We start from the raw sequence: 22,759 nt of genomic DNA, 5'->3' as shown, positions 1-22,759 counted from the left end.
GTTGAGCTCTTTCTGCAGTTCAAGTTCATTCTTTATCAAATATACGCTGGGATTTTAAAAATCTATCCAAACTAAAAGCTCTGTGTGTTTGTGAGCAGGACAGTCAGACTTATGTAACAGTCTGTGGGTGTTTTAATCAGCGACACAAAAACAGTTAAATTACTCACACACGGAAAGAAGAAAAACAAAAATAGAGCTTATTTACTAAAGAGGAGGAAGTTTGGGTTTTATGAAGTGTTTATGAGCTCTTTTATTAAGTGTCTCTCAGGAAATAATCCCAATAAAACACTAGTGGGGCCAAAAGGACGAAAAAAGAACACCAGGAACAGCTGTAGAAGAAAAAGAAATGGCCCAACATGAAATAAGACTTAAATATCTCCAGTTTCTTCTCAAGGTTACATGATGCATTCTCAGGAGTTTGCCCAGCTGTGCCTGGACCTTTTAGGCAGGTAGGGGGGAGTCACAAGGGTGTCGCAGTCAAGGTCAAGCTTGACGGCGTCTCTTTTGTCACGGCATTTTTACTCCTGGTAGCACGCCTGGCAGTTCTCAGGCCCTTGGGCCATCCGCAGCCTGAACAGGGGCTTGTTGTAACCCTACAGAACCCCTGGACAGAAGCCTAGGACAGAACCCTAGGACAGATGCCTAGGACTGAAGCCTAGGACAGAAGCCTAGGACAGAAGCCTAGGACAGAGGCCTAGGACAGAAGCCTAGGACTGAAGCCTAGGACAGAAGCCTAGGACAGAAGCCTAGGACAGAGGCCTAGGACAGAAGCCTAGGACTGAAGCCTAGGACAGAAGCCTAGGACAGAACCCTAGGACAGATGCCTAGGACTGAAGCCTAGGACAGAAGCCTAGGACAGAAGCCTAGGACAGAGGCCTAGGACAGAAGCCTAGGACTGAAGCCTAGGACAGAAGCCTAGCCTAGAAGCCCTGCTGGGTTTTAAAACTATTCACAAATATTTGTCTTTGGAAGTCAAATAAGGAAACCAGCTCAGATGTTTGAGGACGACAACAACCAGGACAAACCTTCAACCATCTATCTGAAGCTGAACAAGACCTACACCCCCCACGCGTCCCTCCAGGAGCCCCAGCAGCCGTTCTCCAGTTCTTAGAAGAGAGTATTTGTTTTTCCTCTCCAGCTGCTCCTGCAGAGGTCAAAGGCAGGAGTGTTTTTAAACCATGAGAGAGAGATCAGACCGTGGAGCCAGGACAGGACACGCACCAGGTCTGCACCTTTGAGAGACAGTTCAAATATCAGATCAAATATAAAATCATGAGTTTAAAAGGTCAAAATATCAGATCAAATATAAAATCACGAGTTTAAAAGGCCAAAATATCAGATCAAATATAAAATCATGAGTTTAAAAGGTCAAAATATCAGATCAAATATAAAATCATGAGTTTAAAAGGTCAAAATATGAGGTATGAGGTAATATGTCTCTGAGACCGTGAGGAGTTCACAGGTGGTCAGGGGGGCAAAGTCTAAGAGTGTCAATCACTCTACAACAGAAGCGCTCAGAAAACAAGAAACAATGAGGGATAACGATTATGGATCTATCCAGAGGAGGACAATCGACCAGCTCTCCCTCAGATAGATATTCAGGGATGTGTGTGATAACGTAAAGAAAATAAAACGTACACGTCAGTTCCTCAGAAGGAGGAAAAGCGGGGATTCTTGTGAATGACGATGCCAAGATAAGGAGCAAATGCTAAAACCAGACAACGATGCTAGAAAAATTCTGACATGCTAATGTTGAATCAAGGTCACACGCCGTCTTACACAGGTTGTTAATTATATCACACTACAAGACCAGAGTTTGGACGCTGCAGTCGAGCCAAACTCTGGCAGAGCCGGCCCTAATGGAACCATGATAGTCCAGCTTCATCCTGTGTCTTTATTAATGAACTCCAAACATAAAAAACAGACTCTATCAGCCCAGGATCTGGACTGACCCTGCAAACATCTGTCTCGTGACATTTGTTTGGTTTCTCTTTTTTGTTTCTGAGCTTAGAGTTTAATATTTCTATTAAATACGCTGAAGTCTTTAAAAAAGAAGTAAAAACATGTCCGCCACTAGCATGGAGACATGTGTGAGCTCCTCTCAGGCCTCTCTGATCAGATGGTCCATCCAGGGTGGATCTTCTGAAGTGGAGGAGCAGGTGGGCCATAAAAACACCAGTAGCACATGAGGATCCTCGCTGCAGAAACGTGACGCTGACAGACAGCCAGACACGTGCCTGTGCCTGTGTGTGAAACATGAGCACATTTGGTGTGTGTGAGTCGCTCGCTCGTAGTTCCTGATGTTTCCCACCGAGCCCAGCGTGCCTCTCACCTCAGAGATGGACACTATTTTTAAGCTGCTCTCTCCTTTCAGGGCTCCACTGCTGCCCTGACCAACGGCAGCCCTGACTATTAACACAACCAGACCACAGAAAAGTTAATGAAATCAGAATTTGTTTTTGCAGACAACACTGAAGTCCACATTCTTTTGGTTAAGATGTGTGTTGTTGAGAATATTTCAAATGTTTCTGCACAGTCGTGCTGAACGATGGTTTATATTACAGCCATGATGGCCACAGAGTATGCAATGTTTTTATTATCAATCTATATGGAGGCATTATTGTTGCAAAACTTAAGAGCACATTAGAACATTTAGAGATCATGACTTATTGATTCTGGGCCTCAAACTTCACATTCAAACCTAGCTTTGTGCTCTAAACTGCCTCCCCAAAATTCAAACATATTGCAGAGAGGAAAACTACAGCAACGTCAGTTTTTTAAAGACAGTCTGGCTGCAGAGCACCTCTCTCAGACGCCGGCCTCTGCAGACCGCTGTCAGGTCAGAAATAGACACCAACATTTCAAAATAAAATCAGATTACAGTAATATTTTAGATAATTGTCAGGATACTCCGCTGAAGTTGGAGAAATTTGTTACAAAATTCTCATAATAACTTTTCAAGTTTCAGAAATTTAGGAAAAATCATTTTGATATTTTGAACAATTTGTTTGGAATTTTTCAAGTGATTTAAAAGAAATTTTGGGATGTTTTTGTATATTTTGGAATGTTTCATTGTAATTTTTTGGGGGGAATCTGCTTTGAAATTTAAAGTGGATTTTGGGGAATTTGGATGTTTGAGGGAATTTGGAAATATTCAAGAATTGTCATGTATTTGTATTTTAAGGGGGATTTTAATGGGAATTTAAAATTCTAAATAATTTTTACGGAAACTTTGTGGGACATGTTTGTATCTTTGGAGGAACTTTTTGTCATTCTCAGGGAATTTTGATGAACATGTTTTTGAATATTTTGGAAATTTGCTAGAAAATTTGCAAGTATTTTCCCTCATTTTCATGTAATTTTGACAAACATATTTGTGTAGAAATAATGTTTCATTGGTTTTCATTGTGAGTTTTTAATAAAGCCTCTCTGCTGGAAAGCTCAGATCAGTGCAGAGCTGCAGTGACCGTCTGAATACTTACTGCAGATGTTACATTTCTTTTTGTAATTGTTAATAAATCTGCACAAATGTCTAAAATTCTATTTTCACTTTGTCTTCGTCACTACTGAGAGTAGATGAGTATGTTTTCTTTAACTGTAGCATCAGGCTGTGATGGGGTCTGAATGAGTCGAGTCTGGCAGGAATAAGTGAGAAATCTGAGAACATTTGCAGATCTGGAGCAGGCAGGGAAGTAGGAGACATTATACAACAATGAAATAAAAAAGTTCTTTTAAAACGACCCTCTCTGTGCAGAGGAGCGCTGATTTTAAAGTTGGGACGGGAGGAGGATGTTTGTGCCTTTCTGTCCGTTTGTTTTTCATTATCTGCTGAACGCCGGCTAACCCTGGCTGTCACACGGCCATGTGGGAATGCAAATATGCCAGATTATGCCTTAGATTATTCTGCTATATTTAGACGTGAGATTAGTGCAGCCCTGACAACCACAACTCTGTGCAGAAAGACTGAACCAGTGATGGGCAGAGAAACATCCTCAGATCTGCAGCTCTGATGCTATCAGGATGTCAGAAGCTTCATAATTTACCATTAAAACAAGAAATAGCCCAGTATTAGATGTTAAGGATGTGTGTTTTCATTGCCATGGTAACCATAACAGCACATAACATGGAACCAAACAAGAGAGAAAACAATATTTACAGTAAAAATTGCAGTAGGACATACTGTGATTTAATGCAGATTTGATCAAATTCTAGGAACATGAGGTAAACAGTAAATATATCTCTGACCTGTGACCCTAGCTCCTCCTCTTTGCTTCTAGATCAGCATTACTAAACCCTGCCCCACCAAAGAGCCAAACTGTTGAAAAATACCTCTGAAAGAGCCACAATCTCAGTGGTGAAAAGTGGCAAAAACGGCTTAAAGTAATAAAAAAATCAGTTAAATGAGGCAAAAATGGTCAAAAAAAAAAAATGGGTGAAAAGGAGTGAAAATGGGGAGAAAAAGTGGAAAAATGTCAGAAAGTAGCAAAAATGGATGAGAAGTGACAAAAAACTTAGTTACAGGTGGCAAATATGGCCCAAATGTGGGAAAAACATGGGAAAAAAATGAGTAAAAAGTGACTAAAATGGGAAAAAGCAGTCAAGATTGGCAAAAAAAAGGAAACAAGACAAATTTAATGGTAAAAGGTAGCTTAAATGGGTGAAAAGTGGCAAAAATGGGACTAAAGTGGCAAAACATTTGGAAAATTTGCAAAAGTGGCAAAAATGGGAAAGAAGTAGGAAACAATAAGTATCTAATGGCAAAAGGGTAGCTTAAATGGGTGAAAAAGTGGCAAAAATGGTGAAAAGGGGCAAAAATTGGAATAAAGTGGCAAAAAATGGGAAAAAAGTTGGAAAAAATAGGTATCTAGTGGCAAGAGGTAGCTTAAATGGGTGAAATTGGCAAAAATGTTTTCCTTTTCTAAGGTTTTGTGGGGGAATCATAAATAACATTAAGACATTAATGAGCCACAAATAGTCACAACAGAGCCACATGTTGAGTATCACTGTTCTAGATTGTTCTAAATGTGACTGAAAAGAAGGCGTCCCTCAGACTTAGTCAAATATTTTCTACATTTTGTGGTGAATGAAGCTGAGGTCTGCAGCCATCATGAGGACAGGAGAGGGACAGGCGTGTTGGAAGTTTATAAAAATGAGACAAAAGTTTCTACACCTCCTCAACATCTGCTCAGAAAAGTCTCAAACTTCCTCCTGAGAGTTTTAAAAGCACGACTCAAACTTCTGCAGCAGATCTAAACTCAAACCTCGTGACACGGACTGAACCAGTGAACCCACTCGTGTGTGAGGGATTATTAGCTGAAGTGAACGTAAACACAGAGTTTGAAACTTTGTGGATGTTGGAGCGCCGGTGTCCGCCCACTGGCCTACTTCTGCAGGAACACTATGTTCTTAAAACACTGATCTCCTGCACACAGACTCGGTAGAGTCACATGTTTCTACATGCTGAGAGAGGCACATCTTGTTTTCCTTCTCTACAAACACGAGCTGCGAGTAAAAGAGTCAAAGCGGAAGTTCTGGCCCACTCATGTTTGTCCACGAGCGCTCGCACAAAAACAATCTCCCGCTAAAGCCAGGACATCTGCCGGGCATTTGACTCCGACACCTCTCCTCCTCCTCGTGGCGTTTCCCTCTCTGACATCTGCACACTGCCCTCACCTTCGCCCCCGTGCTCCTCCTCTCACTCAGCAGATTTCTGGCCCTGATAAGATGACGGTCTGAGCTTAGCCCTGGTCTGTAGTGAGGAGTTTTACATGAGCTGAAGACAGGATGTATGAGCAGGATGGAGGGAGCAGCAGTTAAATGTTAATTTAGAGAAGGCTGCTTTAGATTATTCCATGACAGTTGCACGACAAATCTGCATCAAGCCAAGGAACCGAATATTCAGAGTAGGGCAAAGTTAAAACTTGATTCCAGTCAAATCCGACAATATCAACACCTGCTGGATTCCACGGCGGCTAAAACTGAAGTCTTAGGCCCCCAGTATTAATCAATTCATTGATACTGGATCAAAATTGCAATTTCAGCTGAAATTGCATGGAGATGCTGAGAGCTGAATTATGGAAGACCTGCTGAAAATAGCCAAAAAGCAAAAAAATAGCTAAAAATAGCAACAAATAGTATAAAATGGCATAAAAGTAGGTGATTTTGGCCTAAAAGTAGCTGAAAATTGCATTCAATGGCTTTAAAGAGGATAAAAATAGCTGAAAGTAGCCAAAAATAGCTGAAAGTAGCTTAAGAATAGCTGAAAATAGCATAAAAATAGCATAAAGTGGCATAAAAGTATCTCAAAATGACATTTAATAGATAAAATAAAGGACAAATATAGCTGAAAGTAGCCTAAAAACAGCTGAAAGTAGCTTAAGAATAGCTGAAAATAGCATAAAAATAGCATAAAGTGGCATAAAAGTATCTCAAAATGACATTTAATAGCTAAAATAAAGGACAAAAATAGCGGAAAGTAGCCTAAAAATAGCTGAAAGTAGCATAAAAGTAGCTGAAAATTGCATTCAATAGCTTAAAAAAGGATAAAAAATAGCTATAGCATCATCATTTAACTCACCAATCTTTGGCACAGTTTGAACTAGAAAAGCACCCGGAGCGCCGCCATTAGCATTATCTCCCAATAGTAACGAATCCTGTAAAAAATTCCTGGATCCAGACGGTGATCTGGATCAGTCCCAAAATCAAAACAGTTCTTCCTTATTCCATTTCTGACATTTCCTGAAAATTTCATGAAAATCCATCCATAACTTTGTGAGTTATGTTGCTAACAAATGAACAAACTAACAAACCCTACCGATCACATGACCTCCTTGGGGGAGGTAAAAATATTCTGGGGGGTTTCTACCACTTCTTTAAGCACTTCTCCACTCCACAGAGCATTAAATAAATGATTATTTTAAAACATGTTTTTAAAATTCATTTTTTAAACCTCAACCAAGTGAAACAGAACATTTCATGTACCAAGTCAACTCTGTTCAAAGACTTGAAAAAGAGAGATTACTGGTTTAAAGAGGGATAAAATCTAGGGATGCATGATATTAGCAGAATGACATCAGTATCCGCAGATTTAGGCTCTAAAAGTCAAAAAGTCAGGTTGAGAACCACTGATCTAGAAGACTGACTGATAAATAAATATCAGCCTGAGAGACTGGGGAGAGTGGCTTGGATATAATGGGCCATCTGTGACATCCGATGCTCCATCATCTCGAAAAGACCTCTACAGGTGGACCAGGCCTCCTGGTCCACCTGTAGAGGTCTTTTAGGAATGTTCTACAGGGAGGAGACCCAGAATTGTTGGAGGGATTATACACTCCACCTGGTCTAGGAATGCCATGGAATACCTCAGGAGGAGCTATGGACAGGATTCCTCAAAGTGTCACCTTTCCATGGAGACCAAATTTGATGTCTATGTGTTGAAGGATTCAGGAGTAGCAGCCTTTTTATTGCAGGTGTACCAAAGAGTCTCCAGTTTGAAAACGCCTGGACTTTTCCTCATGAAATCAGGTATAAAACCCTCATTTTCTGTCCTATTGGTTTACCTTTGACCCTGAACTAGCTAAGGCTTCGTGCTTTTTCCAGCTCATCCCTCCCAGCTGCAGCCATCAACAGGGCTCTGTACCAATATAAACATTCATTACTCAGTATCAGTGAGTCTGACAGTTTGGAGAAACTCCAGAGTGTTGCTTCCTAACGACACCTTTTCTGTGCTTGTACTGCATTCAGATTATTTTAGGTATGCCTGGATAGTAGTTTTAGTCTGATTTTACGCTGATTTTTAAGAGATCAGAGTTGACTTTATAAGCTCAAACTGCTGGTTACTTTTGCATGTGCTTCCCTTTAATATGAGCTCTATACCTAATCATGATGGTGAGCTTCTGCTGGTTCTCAGAGTGTAGTCGATACTGCTGTGAGAATCACTGGGTCATCCTGCTGCTTTTATGACTCTTACATAACTTTATGATGTTGTTCAGTCATCACGCTGTTTCTCATCTCATCACATGAATGTGGTTAAAGCAGCAAAACAAACCAGAAGTAAACAAACTGCAGCTCAGGATGGTTATAACCGGCTTTGACATCATCTTATTCTGAGAAACTTCTCCTTTATTCCGGACCTGTGGGAGCGTCTGGAAATGTCTGCAATATTCTGTGCAATTCGGATCGTGTAACGGAGTTTGCCTGCAACTTTTGGTTGCTAAAAACAAGAAATTACGCAACACTGAATGGCTACGACTTCCACTTTTGCCGCTGTGGTGTGAAAAGAACTAAAACGATTGTTTGGTTGATATTAGAAATGTATAAATGTTGAACATGTCTGTTGAAGGAAACTCAGATTCAATCTGGACTAGAGTTCACCAGAAGGTATGTGGGAGACTCCATGGTCCAGAGGAAGAACGTTCTTTGGTCTGATGAGACCAGAATGGAGCTTTTAGACCATCAAACAAGACGCCAAACACACCATCTCCACTGTGGAGCATGGTGGTGGCAGCATCATGCTGTGGGGATGCTTCTCAGCAGCATCATGCTGTGGGGATGCTTCTCAGCAGCATCATGCTGTGGGGATGTTTCTCAGCAGCATCATGCTGTGGGGATGCTTCTCAGCAGCCGGCCCTGGAAGCATACAAAGAACGCTGCACAGAAATGGTTTAAAGACAGTAAGGGGAATGTTCTGGAGAGGCTGAGTCAAAGCCCAGACCTCAATCCAATACAGCAGTGGTTCTCAACATTGGGGATGGGACCCCATTTGGGGTCATGAGACACTTAAAGGGGGTTGCCAGATGCCTTAAAAAACAAAGAATATCTTTAAAATGTTTTTTTCCCACCCAAATTTGTCACGATTATTTTCCACCCTTTTCTTACATCAATTTTTGCTACCATATTTTACTCTTTTAAAGCCATTTTTGTCATTTCTAATCCATTTCGAAGACTTTTCTGACTTTTTCCCCCTTCCAATCCAACTCTTGCTGCTTACTGCCTATTGTTGTCTCCATTGACCCATTATTATGGATATTAACCAATTTTTACCCATTTTTGCCCATTTTAATTACATTTAACTATTTGTTATGCCCATTTTTGCAAGTTTTACCCACTTCTTCAAAGTTCTCTGCCTCAGTTAACCCATTTTGCCAGTTTAAACCACTTTTTCCCATTTTTTAATCCCAAAATTTCCACCCATTTCTGCCACTTTAATCCCCTTTAACCACTTTTTATGCCTGTTTTTGCCATTTATTGCTGCTTCTCTCTCTCTTATTTTGCAGTCTAACCCTTTTCATCTACTTTGAAAATCCCATTTCACCACCTTTTCCACCATTTTTTTTGCCATTTTAACCAATTTTAGCTATTTTTAATCCATTTTAATTCTGTTTTTAAGAAAAAAATGATGCTGAAAAAATGAATGGACCATGGTTTTGCTGACCTAGTTTGCCCCCAGTTTGGCTGGGTCCCAGAAAGCGCTCACCTTTATCCCCTTTTATAGGCAGCCTTGTCTCCACATGACTATTATAGAGTGTTCATGGCTGTGTTCAACCAGCTTCAGGTCCAGCGGGGGTCCCTGGTTTCTGGCACCTTTATTTTGGGGGTGGCAGGCTGAAAAGGTTGAGAACCACTGCAATAGAGGATTACTGGCTGGACTTGAAATGGGCTGGTCACTCCTGATCCCTGTACAACCTAACAGAAGTTTTTTTTTTTTTTTTTTTTTCAAAAAACCCAAATCATATTGACCATGGTTGGTTTATAAAATCAGTAAAAGGGTCAAAAATCTATGGGGTGCATACTTTTTTATAGGTACTGTGTTTTGTGGTCAGTAGTCTAAGATAAATATGTTTAATTTTCCATTAAATTGCAGCTTTTTAACAACTTTACATTTCCCATTCATTATTCTTGACAAACAAATGTTTTAGTTCCACACATGGTTGATAAATTTAGTGTGAATCTGCTAAAACCACCTTGTAAATTCAATCTGTTCTTCAAGTTAGATTTTCAGCCCTCAGCTGATTGATTTTTCCCAAACAAAGAGCATTTTCCCCAGCAGCCCTGAGCGCCTCTCTCCTGCTTGAACGCAGCCTGTTCTCTGCTCATCCATCACTGCTAATCACGCAAGAGGACAAAGACGCTGACAGACTCGTCCTCCTACTGCCACTACAACTCATCACGAAGCCGAAAAATGGCTCTGCTTTTGTTTTCAGAGAGAGATGGAGACTTCTGCTGTGGTTACGCTCTTTACTGCGGAGTAAAGGGAAAGAAAAGCATGAGGTCTTCAAAGAACACTCATTTGTGACATGTCTTTTTGTTTTCTATCATTGTTTGTGTTCATGGAGGCTATTTATAGTCTCTTTAACTACTGCTGCATCAATCAGTGAGTACATTGATCAGTAAGTGTGTTCAAAATTACTGGAGAAAAAGCCGGGTTTCTCCGGCTTTTGGACATTGTTGTTTTGACCTTTACAGGGTGTTTAAACATTGCAGGAACAATAAAATTTGATTGGTTTAATTTTAGGCAAAACTTGTGATGTTTTAAACATGCTTTCACTAAAGTTATCCATGACAGTACAAGCAATAAATGTTCTCAAATATGAGCATCTGTTGATCTGGACTCAAAGTATGGAAGCCCTAAAAGGACATGCATCCATATGTTTTGTTCTCCCGTGTACATTGTGTTGGCCTCTGGATTGATCCTTATTTTTCATGCTATCTTATGATAACAGTGCTGTTTTCCCATGATAACAGGCTGTTTCACAAGATGTCAAGATGAGATTGAGTCGTTATCAAGGGAAAGCAGCATTGTTTGAAAGTACGAGAGAAAATGGAGCAAACAACATGCTTACCCTCTTCAGACTTCTTTATATAAAAAAACAAGCTTACTTTTATTTCAAACAGCTAAAAATAGACATATAATCATTGCTAGAATTGCTGTTACTGCTTCAGCACTATACTGGTTCAGTGATGGGTTGTTGTTGTTGAATAGGAGCAACTTCACTGCAGTTTAATGTCTTTTGAGGTTCCTCAGGGATCTGTCCTCGGCCCCTTTGTTATCTCCTTCAAATTACCCTTCATCCACTGCTACGCAGATGACAATTTCCTTCAACTACATAATGAAAATAAACTAGCATGGAGGATCTTTCTTAGTATTTGTATGGCTCATTTTCTTTTAAAAACATGAAAATATAGATGCCAAAAAAGGTGGATTAAGAAAAATCTGCTGTTGCAAACAACAGAGTAAGATAAATATATTTATATAAAATAACTCTGCAATCTAATTTCAAGGATGTTCGTAGTCCTAAGAACCAATAAAAACTCATAAAGCTTGGGCAAGTTTCCATAATGCAATGTCTTTTGAGGTTCCTCAAGGATCCGTCCTTGGCCCATTTATTTTTTTCTTATAATTATCCTTTATTCGTTGCTATGCAGATGACACACTGCTTTAAATGTATTAAAAAATAATTTTGAGGCCTCTTTTGAGCACAAGCTGACCACTGAATTTTATCTCTTTTTTAAGGTTCCTCAGGGATCTGTCCTCAGCCCCTTTGCTATCTCCTTCCAATCACCCTTTATCCGCTGCTACGCTGATGACACCTTCCTCTACCTACATCATTGAAACAATTTAATGCCAAGACTCTGAAGGGCAACTCTAAAGTCTCTTGAAACAGAACAAGGCCTGTAGAAAACCCAGCAGCCTTATCTGAGGGATGGTAAGCTGTCCTTCTGAGAGGGAACCTGACAGACGTAGAAAAGGGCTGAAACTACAACTGAACTGTAAGCGTCAGGTTGTTGTGTTGTTGTCTTACCTGCTCTTGCCGGGCTGCTGTGCAGGCAGTTCGGAGAGACGATGCTCGTGTGTACAGAGCTGGAGGCGTGGTTACTAAGGTCCATCACTGATGGTGCCGGTGTGGGCGGGGCTTGTGGAATGATTGGTGGGTGGCGAGGCGGAGCGTGTGGTTGGTGCTGGTCGTGGTGGTGCTCAGAGGGGCTGGAGGGGATACCGTTCTCGGACAGGAACTCTTCCAGGTCCATGTACTCCAGCTGGAAGCTGTCCCCATCATAGGGCAGCGTTTTGTCCCAGAGTGTGGGGCCCAGGAAGGCTGACTGGGGGGCGCTGCGCTCCTCCTCCAGGTTCTTCTCCTTCTCCTGCTCCTTGCTGAAAGCTGGAAGACAACAGGGGAAAACATACATCAGTATGGACCAGGTAGAGCATTAACTGATGATGGTCACCAAACCCAAGAGCAGGGCCGCTACAGAGATGGATGGGCCACGATAAAACCCAGAGAATGGCCCCTGATAAACCCAGAGAATGGCCCCTGATAAACCCAGAGAATGGACCCTGATAAACCCAGAGAATGGACCCTGATAAACCCAGAGAATGGACCCTGATAAGCCCAGAGAATGGACCCTGATAAACCCAGAGAATGGACCCTGATAACCTCAGAGAATGGACCCTGATAAGCCCAGAGAATGGACCCTGATAAGCCCAGAGAATGGACCCTGATAACCTCAGAGAATGGCCCCTGATAAGCCCAGAAAATGGACCCTGATAAACCCAGAGAATGGCCCCTGATAAACCCAGAGAATGGACCCTGATAAGCCCAGAAAATGGACCCTGATAAACCCAGAGAATGGACCCTGATAAACTCAGAGAATGGACCCTGATAAGCCCAGAAAATGGACCCTGATAAACCCAGAGAATGGACCCTGATAAACCCAGAGAATGGACCCTGATAAACCCAGAGAATGGACCCTGATAAGCCCAGAGAATGGACCCTGATAAACCCAGAGAATGGACCCTGATAAGCCCAGAGAATGGACCCTGATAACCTCAGAGAATGGCCCCTGATAAGCCCAGAAAATGGACCCTGATAAACCCAGAGAATGGCCCCTGATAAACCCAGAGAATGGACCCTGATAAACCCAGAGAATGGACCCTGATAAACCCTGATAAACCCAGAGAATGGACCCTGATAACCTCAGAGAATGGACCCTGATAAACCCAGAGAATGGACCCTGATAAACCCAGAGAATGGACCCTGATAAACCCAGAGAATGGACCCTGATAAACCCAGAGAATGGACCCTGATAAACCCAGAGAATGGACCCTGATAAACCAGAGAATGAGCCCCTTCCCAGCTGTGCTTCATTGATGATATCATTGTATGTGTTTGGATCATTAGCATTGGTGCTAGCATGCTGGCTAACAGTTACCTCATGTTTCAGCTGAAAAATGCGTCCAACTATAAGTGGGATCCTTTTAGCCTCTTTTTGCACTTTTAGACTTCTTCTCCTCATTTCGGACTGTTACCAAATTTTTGCCAAGTTCTGTCCATTTTTATCACTTTTTACCCATTTTTAGCGATGGTGTTTAGCACTTTAATTCCTTTTTTTTTTTGTTGTTGCAATTTTCACCTGGTTTTGATGATTTCTTTTTGGAACTTTCCCCCATTTTGCAAATTATGCCTTTTTCTGTCCATTCTGACCAGTTTTTACCAAACTTCACCCTTCTTTTGGCACTTTTAGCCATTATATTCCACTTATCTTTGGCTCTTTTTCCCATTTTTGCTATTTTTGTCAATTTTTGCTGCTTTTTGCCCACTTTGCTCCTTTTTTATGAGTTTTCGTGTCCAACCAAACGTAAAAAATAATAACGTGAATCTTTAATAGGGTCGTTCTGCCCTCGGTGTTCGGGCCCTAATGATATGGTAGGAAACAGGCGCCCTGGAAGCGTGGTCAGAGCCTGAAGAGCAGCGGTAGTGGTAAGTGTGACACCTAGTGGTAAAAACTGGTAAAACAGACCGCAATGATATGTTGACACCAGCCCAACCCTAGATCTTCTGACATTAAAACATCTAATTCCAGTGTGAAGTAATTAGGGAGTGTCTATTAAGACGTTTTTATTCTCGGTTGATGATGAGGCCCGATACCCGTGACTAAGTCGCCCTTGTGCTGCTCTAACAAAAGGATGGTAAACATGCCAACAAAGAGCTGCACAATAAAGGTGCAACACTCAGATTAACAAAGATAATTTCTCTAATCTCTACAGGACCGTCATGGCTGCTTGTTTACTTTACGTGTCCTTGACAACATCTCTAAACGTCTATCGGCTCTGACATGTGACCCTGACATGTACAGATGAGTCTCTCCCACAGCAATCAATAAGATCAACACAGGCTGTCAGTGCTGACGGAAATGTTTCTGCGACATCTGTCAGAGATCTGGAGGGATTTTAGAAAGAAATTTAAAGGTTTAGAGCAGGAATGTGTTGTAGATTCTGGACAGTTTCTTTGACTCACAAGTAGGGCAGTGGTTACATAACAAGGGCTGGAGATCTATTACAAGGTCTGGGAGGCTCCAAGATAGGGATGGGCAATCCACGGAGATTCTAAACTATGTCAGAATATTTTTAAACAAGCTATCGTTTAACGATAAGACAGCACAGACAATCTATCATTGTTTGTATTTGTTTGAGAAAAGTAAATTGATGTCAGGCCTAATTCTGTGTAAAAAAACATCTATATAAAAAACATGAACACAAATATGCCACATACTGACCACAAGATAGTCTATTTGAAGTAAAATCACATGATACTGATACCTGTTTCCAACAATAAAACTAGTCCTAGACCTCTGATAACTGGTTTTAATGCCATAAAAGTTGCAGGCAAACTCCTGTGTCTGAATTGGTCAAAAATGTTTGCAAGTTCTCTGTACCTACTGAAAATATCAATATTAAACATTTTGACTGCCTTAATTACAGGAGATACGCTTAGATCTCAGCTGACCCACAAAGACTGGATAGGGTAAGGCTTAGACCTGTTATGTCACTGTGCATTTGGCATGGATCATGACTATACCTGATAAACCAAGAGAATGGCCCCTGATAAACCCAGAGAATGGCCCCTGATAAACCCAGAGAATGGACCCTGATAAACCCAGAGAATGGACCCTGATAAACCCAGAGAATGGCCCCTGATAAACCCAGAGAATGGCCCCTGATAAACCCAGAGACTGGACCCTGATAAACCCAGAGAATGGCCCCTGATAAACCCAGAGAATGGCCCCTGATAAACCCAGAGAATGGACCCTGATAAACCCAGAGAATGGACCCTGATAGACCCAGAGAATGGCCCCTGATAAACCCAGAGAATGGACCCTGATAGACCCAGAGAATGGACCCTGATAAACCCAGAGAATGGACCCTGATAAACCCAGAGAATGGACCCTGATAAACCACAGAATGGACCCTGATAAACCCAGAGAATGGACCCTGATAAACCCAGAGAATGGACCCTGATAAACCCAGAGAATGGACCCTGATAAACCAGAGAATGGACCCTGATAAACCCAGAGAATGGACCCTGATAAACCAGAGAATGGACCCTGATAAACCCAGAGAATGGACCCTGATAAACCCAGAGAATGGACCCTGATAAACCAGAGAATGGACCCTGATAAACCCAGAGAATGGACCCTGATAAACCCAGAGAATGGACCCTGATAAACCCAGAGACTGGACCCTGATAAACCCAGAGAATGGACCCTGATAAACCCAGAGACTGGACCCTGATAAACCAGAGACTGGACCCTGATAAACCAGAGACTGGACCCTCATAAACCAGAAACTGGACCCTGATAAACCCAGACAATGGACCCTGATAGACCCAGAGACTGGACCCTGATAAACCCAGAGAATGGACCCTGATAAACCAGAGAATGGACCCTGATAAACCCAGAGAATGGACCCTGATAAACCAGAGAATGGACCCTGATAAACCAGAGAATGGACCCTGATAAACCCAGAGAATGGACCCTGATAAACCCAGAGAATGGACCCTGATAAACCCAGACAATGGACCCTGATAAACCAGAGAATGGACCCTGATAAACCCAGACAATGGACCCTGATAAACCAGAGAATGGACCCTGATAAACCCAGACAATGGACCCTGATAAACCCAGACAATGGACCCTGATAAACCCAGAGAATGGACCCTGATAAACCCAGACAATGGACCCTGATAAACCCAGACAATGGACCCTGATAAACCCAGACAATGGACCCTGATAAACCCAGAGAATGGACCCTGATAAACCCAGAGAATGGACCCTGATAAACCCAGAGAATGGACCCTGATAAACCAGAGAATGGACCCTGATAAACCCAGACAATGGACCCTGAAAAACCCAGAGAATGGACCCTGATAAACCCAGAGAATGGACCCTGATAAACCAGAGAATGGACCCTGATAAACCCAGACAATGGACCCTGATAAACCAGAGAATGGACCCTGATAAACCCAGACAATGGACCCTGATAAACCCAGACAATGGACCCTGATAAACCAGAGAATGGACCCTGATAAACCCAGAGAGGTTTTCAGACCTCCATTGATCCCCTCATATGGCTAGGCCCCAGAGAGCTCTCCTCTTTATCGCCCCCTATGGGTGTCCTAAGGTTCAGGTGCAGTAAACAGCAAGTACATCTACGGCCTTTACTTATGGCGCCGACGACGTGCTGTTGAAGCACACTTTGCATGACTGTTTGTGTTATCGGAAAAATTCAAACAGTTTCTGAAAGCTGAGAAACTGTGCTTCACAGTCAGCATGTGGTTATTACTGTAATTTCCCCTTTTCTCACTAAGACTGTAGCATAAAGTTCCCCCGTTTTTTTGTTTTTTTCATTTTAAACTGTTAAAACACTCTTAACATGCAGTAAAATGTGTTTTATCCATGTCAATAATTTTTCCATCGTCGAGTTATGATTATAAGGGTTTTCTCTGTTTTTTAAACTTATTCGGCCGGGAGCTTCTCGTTTTAGCTGTCTACAGTCTCATCTACAAACCAGAAGTCCCAACATGCAGTAAAATGTAAGTAACTGCCATATATTAAAAGTTGTAAGTATTGTGGAAAAATGGGCAAAAGCACGTACTCACAGGACATTTTCTGGGCATTTTATGGTTAAAATAAGAAAAGAGTCCAGAAACTCAGGTTTTAAAGGGTTAATTCTCAGCAAAGTGAAAAACGTTGACATATTTTCTTCAAATGTTCGATGCATGGATGCATATATTTTCTGCCTATCTTGGTGTGTTGAGAACATATGAATATTTTTGTCTGTTTTCATTGTTGCTACAGTTTCTTTTTCTTGGAAAAAATCAGTGAAACTTTTCCAACAGTGCCTCCAAATGTATGAAATAAAACAAATGGAGATGGAATAATTGTTTTAATGCTGTTTTCATGTTGCATTTTGTTGCAAACCAAGCAGAAATCATGGTTCAGAAGTGAATGATATTATACACTAGACCTGTGTATCAGAATTAAATCACTGATTAGGATATTGACAGTGGGCTTGATATGATGACACCAAAGACTTATAAAGGAGTTTAGACAGAATAACTGCACATAAAATATGCTTTAAGAAGGATTTAGAGCAAACATGGATAAAACTAAACATAAACACAAGAGCAAGGGTTTAAAACAGCTAATCATCGCTGAGTCGTCATCTGATCACATGAAGTAATCTTAAAAACATTTTTTTCTGTATTTCCTGGTGTCATAAAACACATTTTTGACCACTTTTTAACTCATTTCGAACATCTGTTACCGTCACTAAAGGGTTAAATGTTTTTATTTTTTCTGACTGTGAGAATCTGAGCTGCTGCCAAAACAGAGTCTTACTGTGTGTACGTGTGTGTGGGTGTGTGTGTGTGTGGGGGGGGGGCCTAGCCCTGCAGCTCTGCACCTTTAATACTAACTGTAGACACTTAAATATTAACATGAGTTTTTAAGATTTACAGACGCACTTTAAATGAGACAACTTTGTTCATCCTGATCAAGATTATTGATTTCTTTTTTTAGTAATGTACTCATGTAAGATAATCTATTCAAACTGTTTAGTTTCTATAGGAAATGATATTTGTTGATGCATTTTCCTTGACAGCATTGATATTATGAGTTCAAGTCAAATAATGTTGATATCTATTTAAAACCATGGTGCTGACAATACAAGTTCTCAATACCAACTATCAATCTATTTCCTGTTGTTGCAGAAGGCTGCACAGCCATTGGAGCCTTTTGACCACATATATATAAATACATAAATATATAAATATATATACAGTGCTCAACAAATGTATTAGACCACACTAACCCTAACCAAAGTCAGGTTTCTGCCACAGCTGCCCTAAATTAACAGCATTGGTAATTACCAAAATCATTGTTTATGTTTCTGCAATGGTTAATACACCAATATGTAGAAGCTCTTTAACCCAAATGATATTTTTAATGCTAAAATAGAATTATTATTGTTATCCATGAATGTTCAAATTTACTGATTCACAAAAAAATGAAAAAATAGTAAAGCACATTAATATTTCTTGATTAATATGTCAAATTATAGTGATTTACTGTCATTCCTGAACAAAAAAATGAGTTTCAGTGGTTGAATGTTATGCTTGATTCATTTCTGACTTCTCAGAGAAGCCCAGTGAGCCGGCTCAAATTTGGGTGAATTCAGTTTGAAATTCCTCATTCCTGTTCAAAATGGTAAAATGTGGAGAGCTGACTGAAAATGAAAGAGTCCGCATTAAAGCACTTCATGATGCTGGATGGTCTCTGAGACAGATATGACAGCTGGTCTGACACATTTGTTAAGCGCTGTATATAGATTTTTTTTTCCTTTTTCTGAATAAAGAGTAAAATGGGTTTTCCTCTGACTTTGCTCCTCAGCCACTTGGCCCACTTTTTTATTTTATTGCTGTCCTGCTTTCTTGAGGGGCTCCCCTTGACCTTTATCTTTATTTCAGAATTAGGACATTTTATCTCATAAAGTCGATTTTTAGCTCATTATTTTAAATTCTTATTTCATAGTTTTGACTTTTTTTATCTCATGATTTCAACTTTTTATCTCATTATTTTGAGTTTTTAATCTTATAATTTCGACTTTTTATCTCATTAACTAAACTTTTTATTTCATAATTTCAATATTTGATTTCATAATTTCAGGTTTTATTTCATAATTTGGACTTTATATTCCATAATTTCCACTTTTTATCTCAGTATTCTGACTTTTTATCTTACAATTTTGATTTTTTATCTCATTAATTCAACTTTTCATTTCAGAATTTCAACTTTTATTTCATTATTTCAACTTTCATTTCATAATTTCAACATTTATTTCATAGTTTCAACTTTTTATTTCACAATTTTGAATTTTTATCTCATTGTTTTGACTTTGTTTCTCATAATTGAATTTTTACCTCACAATCTCAACTTTTCAATTTTTAATTTCAACTCTTTTTTTCATAATTTTGCCATTTTATCCCATAATTATGAATTTCTATCTCATAATTGTGACTTTTTATTTTATTACATCCACTTTTTTGATAATTATGACTTTTTATTCCATAATTATGAATTTTCAACCCATAATTATGATGTTTTATCTCATAATTATGGCTTTGGGATTTACTTTTAGTTGCTTTTCTTCCACATTTTTCTTTTTGAAGTGGCAGAAATTGGCTTCCATAAATTTGTGTGCTACTTATGATCATGAAAATTAGCCCAGGATTGGTAGGGCTACTCAAACTTTGCAAAACTTTTAAATGCAATAGTCATTATATACTACAGTTTAACATTATGTACGGTTTGAAAAACAGGAAATAAATTTAATTAATGAGAGTAACTTCTGAATGTCTACAAATATTAAATAGAGGACATTAATAATCAGTCTGGTTTTCTTGACACTGGGGAGCCAAAGCTGACACCAGGCACTAGTAGTGGATGACCTTTCACCGCTGTGGTATCAAACAGGTTAGATTTCTGCTAGAATGACATCAAAGTTCTATTTTAGTCCTGCTGTAACCATTCATTTCTCTACAGAGACACGTGTAAAGCTCTATATTTGTGTATATCCTTCAGTATAAATATCAGAGTGATTGCCCAGCCCTACTGCAACCATTCATTTCTCTAGAGACACGTGTAAAGCTCTATATTTGTGTATAGCTTCAGCATAAATATCAGAATGATTGCCCAGCCCTACTGTAACCATTCATTTCTCTACAGAGACACGTGTAAAGCTCTATATTTGTGTTTATCCTTCAGCATAAATATCAGAGTGATTGCCCAGCCCTACTGTAACCATTCATTTCTCTACAGAGACACGTGTAAAGCTCTATATTTGTGTATATCCTTCAGTATAAATATCAGAGTGATTGCCCAGCCCTACTGTAACCATTCATTTCTCTACAGAGACACGTGTAAAGCTCTATATTTGTGTATATCCTTCAGTATAAATATCAGAGTGATTGCCCAGCCCTACTGCAACCATTCATTTCTCTAGAGACACGTGTAAAGCTCTATATTTGTGTTTATCCTTCAGCATAAATATCAGAGTGATTGCCCAGCCCTACTGTAACCATTCATTTCTCTACAGAGACACGTGTAAAGCTCTATATTTGTGTATAGCTTCAGCATAAATATCAGAATGATTGCCCAGCCCTACTGTAACCATTCATTTCTCTACAGAGACACGTGTAAAGCTCTATATTTGTGTTTATCCTTCAGCATAAATATCAGAGTGATTGCCCAGCCCTACTGTAACCATTCATTTCTCTACAGAGACACGTGTAAAGCTCTATATTTGTGTATAGCTTCAGCATAAATATCAGAATGATTGCCCAGCCCTACTGTAACCATTCATTTCTCTACAGAGACACGTGTAAAGCTCTATATTTGTGTATAGCTTCAGCATAAATATCAGAATGATTGCCCAGCCCTACTGTAACCATTCATTTCTCTACAGAGACACGTGTAAAGCTCTATATTTGTGTTTATCCTTCAGCATAAATATCAGAGTGATTGCCCAGCCCTACTGTAACCATTCATTTCTCTACAGAGACACGTGTAAAGCTCTATATTTGTGTATAGCTTCAGCATAAATATCAGAGTGATTGCCCAGCCCTACTGTAACCATTCATTTCTCTACAGAGACACGTGTAAAGCTCTATATTTGTGTATAGCTTCAGCATAAATATCAGAATGATTGCCCAGCCCTACTGTACATTTCCCAGCACATCTTTCCCGGGTCATTCCCGGGCTATGTCCGAGCTCCTACCCTCCTGCCGCTAAAACTTGCTGCTCTAGTCAGAGTCACATGTCAGCAGGTGAGGCTGACGGTGAGACGTCCCCACCTGTCCACAAACAGCCCTGACAGCTCGGAGGTCGTGGCTCGCATTCCTCTCTAATCACGGCGACTGAAATGTGTCACGCCATAAACCAAGCAGAGGAGAGAGGCAGGCAGCGAACTGCGCCACAGCTCTCCAACTTCCTAACCTTCATGGTGCAGAGGGAGCTTCATCGGGTTCTCCAGCAGAGACTTCAGCACTCCGTGCGTCCCCGGGGACAGGAAGCTCGGGTTCAGGGTGACGGGATGTCGGCACATTTTCTCCATCACGCCTCCTTGCATCTGGAGCCGCAGATCCACCGAACCACGAGGCAAAAATAAAGAAAACACGAAGATAAAAACAAAGAAAAGTGAGAAAGAGCCGCTGTGGTGGAGGTGTCCTCAGCTCTGCGTGCGCCTACATGAAAAAGCACCAAAAATAAAAGCCCTCAGAATAAAAATAAGAAGGATTAGGATAAAAACAACGAGAGGAGCGGGACGTGGTGCTGCAGGAGGCGGACAGACCGATCACCGATCCATGTGTGAAAACGGAGGACTGCTGACGTCAAAGACCGAGCCAGGCACCGCCCCCTTTACAGCCACACCCCTCCTCTCTCTCTCTGTTTGCTCAACATGAAGGACATGAAACTCTGTCAACAGCAGCATGCATGGCTGTTAAAGTGACCCACTTATGGAGCCTCCCACCTGTGCAGGTACAACACTACGCCTCTGTACAAGTCAGCAGAGGGTTAAAGACCACAGCAGTTACAAAAGTAGTAGTAGTAGTAATCTGATGAAAAGTCTCTAAAGTTTTCTGTAATATTTTTGTGAAATATTTTTTTGAATATTTTTGAATGAATTCTGATTTTTATTGTTTTCAAAAATACAAGAATTAAATACCCAGATTTTCACCACAGATCAAAGATAAATAGTTATTCTATGTTTTGGAAAAGGGTTTTATTTTGAAGCTTTGACCTTTATTTTGACGGGTCAGGGAGAAGAAAATGGGGTTAAAACATGTTGCATAGTGGCCTTAGCTCAGATCTGAACCCAGGCCAATGGGCTCTATGCACGGTGGGGGGGGGGACGTATTTCAGGTGGAAAATAAGACCATTTCACAACTTCCTCCCAACGATACGTGCTAAGCCAAAATGGAATCTAAACCCTCCTATTCTGCCTTAATTTGCCCGTTTCATTGTTTTTTTTTTGTTTCGATTGTTGTCTGTGTTCACTCTAACATCATCACTTGGCATCCCAACATGCTAAAATGATGTTTCAAAAACAGGTTAAAAGCACTTCTGGACATCTTCAGCTGAATGAACTGGTCGTTGACAGTCAGCTCAGGTAACTCGTGCAAGCATCATACGCCTTTCTCTTCTCCAGACTGGAAGCGTGGGAGCGGTCTAATGCCAAATGCGGAAGCAGTTCATGCATAGAGCCCATAGGAGCACAACCTCTGCACTCTTGTTACCATGGCGACGACAATAGAAGTCCTTAACACCCAATATTAGGCTTTTATTTTGAAAGATTTTGGGGCTTTTTATGCCTTCATTTAGTGAGGAGGAGAGTGGATGGAGGCGAAAACAGGAAGGCGAGGGA

The 22,759-nt window shown here is 40.6% G+C and overlaps 1 protein-coding gene across 2 annotated transcripts in view; it reads right to left on the bottom strand.

The window, feature by feature from the left end:
* LOC121527901 (hepatic leukemia factor-like) overlaps positions 1-22,041 on the bottom strand; it is a 28,534-nt gene extending 6,493 nt beyond the window's left edge. For both annotated transcript variants that reach the window (XM_041814928.1, XM_041814929.1), the window contains exons 1-2: positions 21,331-22,041; positions 11,802-12,158 (exon numbers count right to left, since the gene is read on the bottom strand). In XM_041814928.1, the coding sequence (XP_041670862.1) occupies positions 11,802-12,158; positions 21,331-21,463 (490 nt within the window). In that variant the 5' untranslated portion in view covers positions 21,464-22,041. The remainder of the gene's footprint in view (positions 1-11,801; positions 12,159-21,330) is intronic.
* Positions 22,042-22,759: the final 718 nt, after the last annotated feature.

The sequence above is a fragment of the Cheilinus undulatus genome, linkage group 20 (genome assembly GCF_018320785.1).
Source record: "Cheilinus undulatus linkage group 20, ASM1832078v1, whole genome shotgun sequence".
NCBI classification, from domain to species: domain Eukaryota; kingdom Metazoa; phylum Chordata; class Actinopteri; order Labriformes; family Labridae; genus Cheilinus; species Cheilinus undulatus.
Note: the sequence above shows the minus strand (reverse complement) of the source record. Positions and strands in the feature narration are given on the sequence as shown.